This window comes from Loxodonta africana, chromosome 20 (assembly GCF_030014295.1).
Source record: "Loxodonta africana isolate mLoxAfr1 chromosome 20, mLoxAfr1.hap2, whole genome shotgun sequence".
NCBI lineage: Eukaryota > Metazoa > Chordata > Mammalia > Proboscidea > Elephantidae > Loxodonta > Loxodonta africana.
In genome coordinates, this window is record NC_087361.1 from 68930499 (window position 1) to 68940842 (window position 10344).

At 53.9% G+C, this 10344-nt stretch overlaps 1 protein-coding gene across 1 annotated transcript; it reads left to right on the forward strand.

Moving 5' to 3' along the window:
* Positions 1-7647: 7647 nt before the first annotated feature.
* BLACAT1 (BLACAT1 overlapping LEMD1 locus) lies at positions 7648-8009 on the forward strand. Its single transcript, XM_064272974.1, has one exon. It carries the CDS (start codon positions 7736-7738, stop codon positions 7835-7837), a length of 102 nt encoding a protein of 33 aa, XP_064129044.1. The 5' UTR covers positions 7648-7735; the 3' UTR covers positions 7838-8009.
* Positions 8010-10344: the final 2335 nt, after the last annotated feature.

The window sequence follows — 10344 nt, forward strand, 5'->3', positions numbered from 1 at the left end:
AAGACACGAGAACACACAGGCCAGCTATGGGGCTGGAGGAGGTTCAACAGAGTGAATGTGGGAAGGCGACTGCTGGTCTGCCGTCCTCCCCCGGTGCTTGCTGCCTTCCATCTGGGTCTGTGAATGGTATCTGGCCTCCCTGCTCCCTTCCTGCCTATCACTCAGCATACCTGCCTCCCCTTTCCTATCTCCACCCCCCACCCCCCGTTAAATCTGCATGACTTAATCACAGCCATTCTGGAAGACTCCAACAGATGGAAATAAAGCAGGCAGTCTGGCTGGAGGGACAGAGGAAGCACCCTTGCCTCCCCTCTCTTTTCAGCCCCCAGTCTAAGACAGACCACTGAAGAACCAGAGAGAGAGTACTATATTTGGTATCATGAATCAGAAGGCCAGTTACTTATCGTGTCTCAGAGCCAGGGACAGATTACCCAATAAGCAAGGTAGGCACGGGCTTAATTGTGCTTACTTCCTCATCTGTAGCGTACAATTTCACATCTTTGACGTAATGAAATCCAGGTGAAATTGTGCACTACAGATGAATAAGTAAGCATAAGCAAGCCTGTGCCTACCTTGCTTACTGTAAACCAGTACATACCGTGTTTACTGGTTAATCGCCCCTGCTTGGAGCCCGTAACTTCCCCGTCCAAGATTTATGGAGTACCTAAAGTACCAGGCATTATTCTCACCATCTACCTGCACTAATTCATTTAGTTCTTGAAACAACCCACTGAAGGAGGTACTATTATTTATCCCATTTTGCTTACGGGAAATCTGAGGACAGAGGCCCCAGTTCATATGTCTGGGGCAGTGAACTTGGGCTGAACCCAGGAAGGGACGGTGCTGGCCTTGAACCCAGGTGGTGCTGTCCCATCGGGTGGATGTGGAAGAGCCACAGGAGCCCGTCACAATGGGCTTCTCATGAGGCCGCGATTGGATGCATGTCCACAAATTGGCCCTGTGGCCCAGCTCCAGTCTCCCTTTAACCACCACTGGATTTCCTTTTCCAGCGGGGGCGGGGCGGCGGGGGGCAAAAATCAAAACAATAGGAGAAGCAAAGAAAGCCGAAGCCAGCTGGGTTTGTGCTGGGGCCTGTCCAGGCACTTCTCGTCCAGTCCAGGCACTTCCCCTCTTGGAAGGAACAGGGTGAGAATTTGCAAGCCTTTCTCACTCTCCCTCTGAGTTCTCCTGCAGAGATCAGAGGTGACTAGCACCCCACCCCACCTAGTGGTGGTCCAGCTGCCGCAGCCACCCTATCCCCTTCTCTGCTCTGAGGGTACCCAGGCACCTGGCTGCTTCCTCTAGGTCCCCAGCTCCTACTCGGAAGCTGAGGCTTGGGTGGTGCCCACTTCACGTGCCCTGCAGCTGGGTCCTTCCCAGGAAAACCTGTTGTGCAGTTTGCTGGGAAGGCCCCAGTTCCAGGCTGGGCCTGGGAGGAAGGGGATGGATCAAGCGTTCTGGAGACTATTTACACTTGTTAAACCTCCAGCAGGACAAGCAGTCAGTTAAGGGTTGCTCCATAAAATGTTTGTTGAATGAATTGTAAACTGGGACGATAAGGCTGAGAGGTAAACTGCCCAGAGCAGGAGGTCAGAGCAAGCCCAGAGCTAGGCAATTGGACTGGAGACAGTCCTGCCTTTGCTGGGCTGGGTCTGGGGCTTGTCTGGGTTATAAAGTTGGAGCACCTTTTCTATTCCTTGTCTCTTGGCCAGTGCCACTGGGGCAGGCCTGGAGAAGATCTGTAATTATGTATTTTACATAATTGGTGAACTGAATCGAATAGGCAAGTTGGCCCCATGCCCTCTCTCCTGTGAGCACTCACAGATCAGAGGGCTGCGTCTGTCCTGTCCCCTGCCTGCAGACAGCTAAAACCGAAAATATTCTGAGCAGCCTAAGTTCTTTTTACAGTCCTCAGAGGTACCCAGCCTCCCGCCAGTACCTGAGATTCAAGTGAATCTCTCTCGTTGTATTTGCTCCATTTTTAGCAGAAATGGAACCTGATTGCTAAGCCCTACTCCTTTATAAATGGAAAGACTATTATGAAATCTGTCTGTCTTTAGAAGGGGAGCAATTAAACTTTGACTTCTGGGGGCACTTCTGGCACTGACGATCCAAGGACCCGGTTCCAAGCTGCTGCTGTGTGTCAAGCCGACGACTCTTGTCATGCTCAGGCTGAAGTCTCTCAGGGTGGGCCGCAGACCTGGAAAACCCTGGACCCCAGGGCAAAAGGGCATTTCAAGACTATTGGAGTTCTGTCCCCTTCGGTCCCCAGTGCCCCCAAGTACCTCAGAACCACAGGTAAATGCCTGGCTGCCCTTGTAATCTTGAAGGGGGAAGGGCTTTCTGTTTTCCTCCATAGGTGGGCAAGCAAGAAACAAGGGGGGCTGGTCTCCGAAGGGCATTGAAGGCAGAGGGGCCCTTGGCTCAGATCCCAGGGAGCACAGCAAGCCAGAGGCTGGGGCTCAGTCTCCAGCAGGCCAAGAAGGAGTTAATCTCCAAGGAGAACGCGGGCTTTTCCCAGACTGGAGGCCTGTGCCCAGCTTTGCCAACTATGGGAAGAAGTCCTGGGATCTGTAGTTTGTGCCACCACCCACCCCTGGCCTGCCCGTTTATCAACATGGCCTCAGAGACTACAGTTCCCAGAAACCTACCGAGCCCAGGCTTTTTTTGGGGGGGTGGGGGGGAGTGTGAGGCTCAGTGGCGGCAGGAGAGAGGGAGAGGGAGGAGGTGGGGAGAGCAAACCCAATTCACCCCTTCCTTTTTAATTCTTTCTCCTGGTGTGTCTGCTCCACCGCCCAAGCTAATCCCCCAAATCCGGTCTCCTAAGCCGCAGCTGCTTCCCTTCGAAGTGATGAATGGCTCGGGGAGGGAAGGTGAATTCATATTTTAATTACTGAGGCGCGGTGCTGAGGCGGAACTGGGGAGGGGGCGGGGGCTCAGCATTGTTCCCGAGGCTCCCAGGGTGCGCCCTCCTCCTTGGGTCACTTCCCTCTGCCCTTTACCTGGGTGGGGGGTGGGGTGCCTGGCTGGAAGCTACTGTGCTTCTGCCCTGAGAGGTGGGGGTGGGGGTGGGGAGGTGGGAGAATATTCCTTTCTTGTCAGAGAATTCCCTGTGTGTCCCAACACTTGTAAATATCTCCTAGCCTGCCACCCCACTTTGATGGAGGGCATTGCCAAAACTCGAGACCATCAAGAGCTTGGTCTGCAGCCTGGAGCCTGCTCCCGGTCCCTTCTTCCTCTTGGTTCTAACACATGTGCAAGCAGTTTCTGACCCACTGCCCCATTTCTGCCAGAGGTGCTAGGCTGGGAGGGCATCTGGCAGGGAGAAATGTAGGAGTGAGGACCAAGGCAAGGGGTCAGCAAAGAGGTGGGGAGCAGGGAACCTCCTGGTCATTTGGGACGATGCTCTGTGGATTGGAATCTTTTCTGCTTGACTCCCACAAAGCTGTCTGGGCAGAAGATCATGTCCATCCTGGACCTGAGCTGGGGAAAGGCCAGAGAGGAGACTGGTGGAGAAACCAGGGCCAGCAGCTTGCAGACAGTTGCAGCCAATTCTGGGCTAGCAGGAGGTTCACCCAGGGTCCACCACCCTTTGATTCCTATTCTGGATTTCTGGGGGTTGTTTTTCCATTCCTTAGCCCCTCCTGGACTATGAGCATGAAAATGGAGGCTGGAGGAGAAAGCTGAGGGCAGGAGGGGACGTTCCCATCATGAGCGCAGATGAGTGGGGGCTGGACCTTGCTTCTGTGGGGCTTCTGAACTCCGTCAGCAATTTCAAACATTCAGACCCCCATCCCGCCAAGTGGAGATAAGCAAGAGGAGGCTGGACAGGACCTGACTTCTCCAGAGAGGCCTCCAGTTGGGGCGGTGGCAGGAAAGTCGACAGGACCCCTGCTGGGGCAGAGCAGAGAGCACAGCCCTGCCAAGGGGCTCCCCAGGTACCACTGAGGGGCAGAGGGGTTTTGAGGGAGGAGGAGCAGGGCCCTAGCAGACATGGTCACTGAAATGGGATGAGATTCTCTGCCCTATGTCTCTCCACTTCAGGGCTGATCTAAGGACCTGAGTGCCATGGACAGAACCCCTGCTGCCTCCAGGGCTGGGGTGACCCCTTGATAGGGGAGGGTTCAGGGGTTTAATTGGGGCCATGGGAACTCTGCTGTGAGTGTGCCTTGCATGGAGGCCCCTACCAGGCCCTGACAGAGCAGTGGGAGGAGGATGGCCAGAGTGCCTTAGACGGAAGATCTAAGCAGAATCACCAGGCCCCGTTTATTACACTCTCTGTCCTTAGTGTCCTTGGATGGCCAAAACGGTTAGGTGCTGGACCACTAACCAAAAGGTTGGTGGTTCAAACCCACCCAAGGTGCCTCGGAAGACAGTCCTAAAGATCTGCTTCCAAAAGGTCGCAGCCTTGAAAACCCTGTGGGGTAGTTCTACTCTGCACATGTCGGGTCAGGATGAGTCAGGATCTACTCTACAGCTAGTGAGGAGCAACAACAAAAACAAGGACCGAGGAATCTCACCGAGGCAGCCAGCCCTTGGACACCTCTCAGGAGCCAGGTTGCAGCCCCCACAGCCCAGCTCTCTCCATTTCTCTGGTGTGTAGGTCCTGGTTCCTCCTCCACCTCCACCGCCAGCCTTTCTTACAGTGGTGGGCTAAGCAGAAAAGTCAGGATTTTCTCGTCTTCCTCAAAGGTTATAGGACCTCATGGAGGAATAGTCACTAAAAGGAGTACATTTTGCTGTTTATAGGAAAGAGCAGACATTTGGGGGAAAATAATGTTTCAGAGAAAAGAGGATCTAAGCATCCTGGAACCCAAAAGACCTTGAAATGCCCTAAACCTGGGGTGGGGTTGTTGTTGGGTGCTGTTGAGTGGATTCCAACTCATAGCAACCCCATGTGACAGTAGATCTGTCCCATAGGGTTTCCTAGGCTGTAATATTTATGCAAACACATCGCCAGGCCTTTCTCCCGAAAGAGAAAGCTTCCGGGTGGGCTTGAACCGCCAACCTTTCAGTTAGCAGTTGGGCACTTAACTGCTGCACCACCAAGACTCCTTGGGGTGGGGGTGGGGGTAGGCATGGGGATAAGATGATCAAAGCTACTTGCCTGGCTTGTTTGAGTTGTGAATTTCTTCTTCCCAGCTCAGCTTTGTTGTGCGTGTGGGTTTCCTCCCATGTGTTTTTCCTGTAATCATGGGGCCGCTGTGTTGATATACACACATACATCCTCCAGCAAGGGAAATGTCTGTATTAAAATTACTGATTATAATGGAATCCACCTGTTCCACCTCCCTTCCTCCTGATTGCGCTAGGGTTCAGATACCCTTCCGGCCCCTTAGTTTTGGGGTCTAAGGAATTAAACCTTGATTAACCTAGTCCACTGAAATGAGAAAATGGAGGCCCAGACGGGTATAGCCACTTGCCCACGGTGACAAAGCATGCCAGCGTCAGAGCCAAGAATAGAACCCAGGCCTCTTGAGCCTGAGTTTGGATCTCTGTCTCTCTCTAGGTTTGTCACAGGAGGGATCCAGAGATAGCTGCACTAGATAGATCTAGAAATATAGTAGTTGTGTCTCGGCTCAGTCTCTATATATATCCTGGAGATTGCTCTCTGCTCTCTATATATACTCCAGGAAAGTGGGTGTGTGAATGGTGCTGGAAAGCAGGTCATTAAATAACCAGTCTACCTACTCTTGCTGACTCAGGTTGGGCTTCCTGCCCACGAGCTGGCCATTGGGAATGCATTGCACCTATTAATTACAGCCATTAGCTCTCTTACCAGGACACTGAGGATGAGGTTGGGGAGAATCCTGATCTGACCTGGCTCCATCATGGGCTCTGTGATTGGTGAGGACCTGCCAGCAGGCCCTCTGCTCTGCCTGAAAGCGAGGGAAATTCACCCAAAGGGGCAAGTTTGGCCAGACCTGTGGAGCTGTCCAGAGAGCTGCCACCTGGGCCATGCCAGGTTCTCTCAAGACTGGAGCCATTTGCAGGCGTACCTTGCATTTGGGGCCTAGGACATCCTACATAGTCTCTACCGCAGGAGGGGACAGAGAAAGGAGGTACCTCTTGCTTTCTTATTCTAAGCTGCTCTAACATGGCCCCCCAGCCTCGCTCCCTCCCTCTCTCAGTATTTGGGCTTCCCTAACCCACTGGTCCCCAGTGTTCTTCCTAAAGCGAAATATGACTCGGAGAAGGTCCAGGGTCCTGCTGACCTCCAGTGCAGGGGGCTTTCCTTGGTTCCCAGCTGCATTGCTGGAGCTGACTTGACTGTAAGTCTGCTCCTTCCGTGGCAGGGCAGGAGTGAGCTGGTGGAATCTGCCGGTGGCCAAGGCTAAAAAAAAAAAAAAGGGAGGCCGAAATGAGTGTTCAGAAAAGGGATACTCCCTGAAACCCCCTCTCATACCCAGCCAAAAAAAAAACCAAAACCCATTGCCATCAAGTCAGTTCCAACACATGGCAACCCCACATGTCCATGGGCGGTGCAAATCATTTGGCTACTAACCTAAAGCTTGGTGGTTTGAACCCACCCAGCGGCACCATGGAAGAAAGCCCTGGAGATCAGCTTCCATAAAGATTATAGCCAATAAAACGATGGAGCAGCTCTACTCTGTAACACATGGGGTTACCATGTTTCCCGGCCAGACTGCCACAGATACTGTCCTGGCCCCTGCCTCCTGTTCATCCCCAGAGAGTACACAGGGCAGAGGTGGGGGACTGCATGCCCAGCTGGGGCAAATCCAGCCTCGGCCTCTACCTTAGCCTTACTTGCTATTGTGTCAGGGAAGAAACTGTGTCTTTAGCCCTTTGTACCTACCCCCAACCCCTTTACCCAGCACAGGTGCTCAATAAATGCCTGTCAGCTGAAAGAACTCTCTTGGTTGTTCTCTGCATGATGAGGACAGGGATTTGTGTTGACCTGAGCAGTCAAAGAAAGGGCACTATGATCCCTATTAAAGAAGAAGAGAACCTGTGACTCAGTCCCAGATGTCAAGATAGAGCTGCTGAACTAGGGACTTCGCCGTCCGCTATTTGGGTCATCAATTGGATTGTGTGACCTAAAAGCAACAAATTAACTAGCTGCTGTTGAGTTGACTGCAACTCATGGCAACCCCATGTGTGTCAGTAAAACTGTCCTCCACAGAGTTTTCAGTGGATGATTTTTCAGATGTAGATCACGAGGACTTTCTTCCAAGGGACTTCTGGGTGCACTCAAGCCTCCAACCTTTCAGTTAGCAGCTGAGCGCATTAACCGTTTGCACCAGCCAGGGACTCAACGGCCCAAAAGAGTTAGTGGAAACCCCAGTCCCCACGTCTAACCCATGTAAGGTGGCACAAGCCAGAGCTTATTTTGAGTCAGCTGGTGTCCTGTTCCCCAGACACAGGTGTGTGGTGATGAGGTGAGATGGAGTGGGAGGGAAACAAGGGAGGCAGCAGCTGGGGCTTTCTCTTCCCCACCCTCGACTCACCCCGGCTCCAATCTGAGGAATGACATTAGCTGCTCCGCACGGATCAGGAAACCTGAAGGTTTCAAAGAGGCTGTTGTTTGGTGGCGTGACTCCTCCCCCAGCTGGGGTGAGAGGTCTAGCAGAGGCAGGGAGTGGCAGCGGCCCCGGCTCCGGCCTGGAGGGTACTGGATGCATTAACCCTAGTTTGCCTTCTCTTTTCCCGCCTTTCTTCCGCCCTCCTCCCCTCTGCCTCTCCCTGTAGATCTCTGGTGAGCCTGGCCTAGGGCATGCCCCAGTTCACTTTTGCCTGCTTCTGTGGCCTCCACGGCTTCTGCAAGATGAAGAGGAAGAAAGAGGAAGTCCGCAGAGAGCGGGAAACGGCTGTGTGAGCAGGACCAGGGCCGTTCTTCAGCCCCAGCAGGTTCCCGGCGGACAGCGCCCACTTCTGGCTGGGAGCTTGAAGCAGGAAGCCCATGTGCACCCTACATCTCGGTGTAGCTGGTGTTCCCCTGCGGAAGGCTTGGCTCTCACCTGAGAACAGCAGCCCTGTGTGCTTCAGCCTCCTCACTCCATACCCATTAGCTTCCAGACCTGAGGCCTCCCTGGAGAGAGCCCCAAGCCACACCACGGGGATAGCCCGGAACCTGCTGTTCACATTCCAGAGACTGAGAAGCCTCAGGGAGGCCATGGACTGAAGCTTTTCTGCCTGCCCTGAGGGCCCCAGGGATTCTTCTCAGGGTAACCCCTCAGGGAGTTGCTGCTTGGGCTGGGAGACCTGTCGCTAAACTGGGAACAGGCTGCTCTTGCAGAGAATCTCCTAGCAGCCCTGATGCTGGGGGAGAACTGGGGTTGCCTGGCTGTGTGGGGTGAGATGAACCTCCAAGCCCAGCAGAGCCTGGTTCTCCTGAAAACCCAGCACTGAGGCAGGAGCCTCCCACAGTGCAGCGCCCGCTAGAGGGCAGGGGTCATTAGTTCTTTCCCAGTGTCCTCCTGGGTCAGGAGGTGCCAGGCCCTGAGGTGACCGCCTGTTGTGAGTAGGATGGCTGTGGTGGCTGCAGCAAGAGTACCTGATGGAGAGCAACATCCCCTGCCTCAGGCTCACGGTGGGTGGCCACTCTGGGTCTCCCTCTACCCCTGTACTCCAGGCACCAGAAAGCAGCCTTTCCTCCAGCCCTAGCCTCTGACCACCACTTCCATGATGCCTGTGTTTCCTTGGCAGTGACACAGTTATGGGGTGCCTGTTCCCCAAGCACTGACTCCACTCCTCAGAGACAGTCTTCCAGGGCCCAGACTGTGGGACCCCTTCCTGGACTAAGCTGTCCCCAGCAGTTGTTCTTCCACCTCCTTGCCTCACCCACCCGCCTTTTCCTTGTCTTCTCAGAAGCCATAGGGAGAAAAATGCCTGCGTGTGGTGCCTTTGGGGGAAACGCTTGGGACGGGGGACTTCTAAGACTTTCCTAGACTTTTCCCTAATTCCCCCCACCTATTTTTACTCTACCCTTACCACACCCATCAACCTTTCAGGGTCATTTCCAGGAGGTAGGAAGCAAAAGAAAAATCATTTCCTCCTTTCTTCTCTCCCTCCTTCCTTCCTTCTTTCTTTCCTTCTTACCCATCTCCCTCCCTTCTCTTCTCCCCATTTTGATATAACAGCCTTTTGTCATTGTACCTGGACCTCTCAGGTGCTAGAGGGGCATGCAGACAGGAAGCTTGGCAGCAGAGACACTTTTGGCAGATCCTGTTGCTGTAGCAAGCCTGCCCTCTCCAGCACGGGCATAGTTCAGCCCAGGAACCAAGTTAGACCCCTTCTAGCATCCAGGGAAAGTATAATTCTCCTGATAGGTGATCAGAGGACTTGGGTAAAGGAGGTCAGGGCCCCAGGACAGGGCATCTGTGCTCTCCTTTCCTTGGAAGGTGGTCCTCTCTGGGCAATTAGGGAGGTGGGTCTTTGCTGGTTTATCCAGAGCCAGGGAGAAGCAAGGGCATGTTCTGTCCTAGCAGACTTTGCCTGCCCGGCTCATGCCCCACGCCCAGGGGTATTTCCTGGGCTTTTGGCAGGTTCAGTAAGATCCGGGTTGCCTTTGTGAGGCTGGAATACAGCTTAAGATTTTCCTCTCACCTTCCCCTACCCTCTTCTTTGCCCCTACCTCCCAGCCCCCAGCCTTCAGCAATCTATGATTTCCTTTTATAGCCAAAGAATTATAAACAGAAGTCCTTCCTCAAGGAAAAAACAAGATTCAGCAATAAAGGCCAGTGGGGCTACAGGGGAGAGAAGGAAAAGCCTCCGGAGGTAGCCTGATGCAGAGGACGGCAGGTGTGTCCCTAGTGGTCGCCTTCGGAGCTGCAGTCCTGGAGAAGTCACTCCTGGGGCTGGAGGATGAAATTTTACCCCCTGAGACTCAGAGGTTTTGGCTGTTACGTGCTGACCGCATGGGCTCACCGGAGGGAAGGTCAGGCGAGCAGAGCACGTACACGGGTGGGGTGGAGAGCAAGACCTTTGCCGGTTCGCAGCTCTCAGACCTTGGCAGTGATTTCAGCAGCAGGGGTTTGGCGGTGAGCCGGTTCAGAGAGCCTCTTCCCCCGGGAGATCTCCCTTGGCTCCAGAGGGATACACGATATCTACAGGCCCTGCTCTGGGAACATGGGAGGGGTTCCAAGGTCAGGGCTTTTCTGAGTGGAGGTCCAGCTGGTGATTGCAGACAGCTGTCCTTGACCTCTAAGCCCATGACCAGGGCCAAGGCTGGGCCAACACCGCAGCTCCAAGGGCCAAGCAGGAGGTGGCAGCGGCTTCTACCCAGACACACCACACATTCTATCATCCCTCAGTTTCCTTCTCAGGGAAATGGGGATATTGCTCTCAGCATCACGGGAAGCAGTCGGGAGACCTGTTCCCACC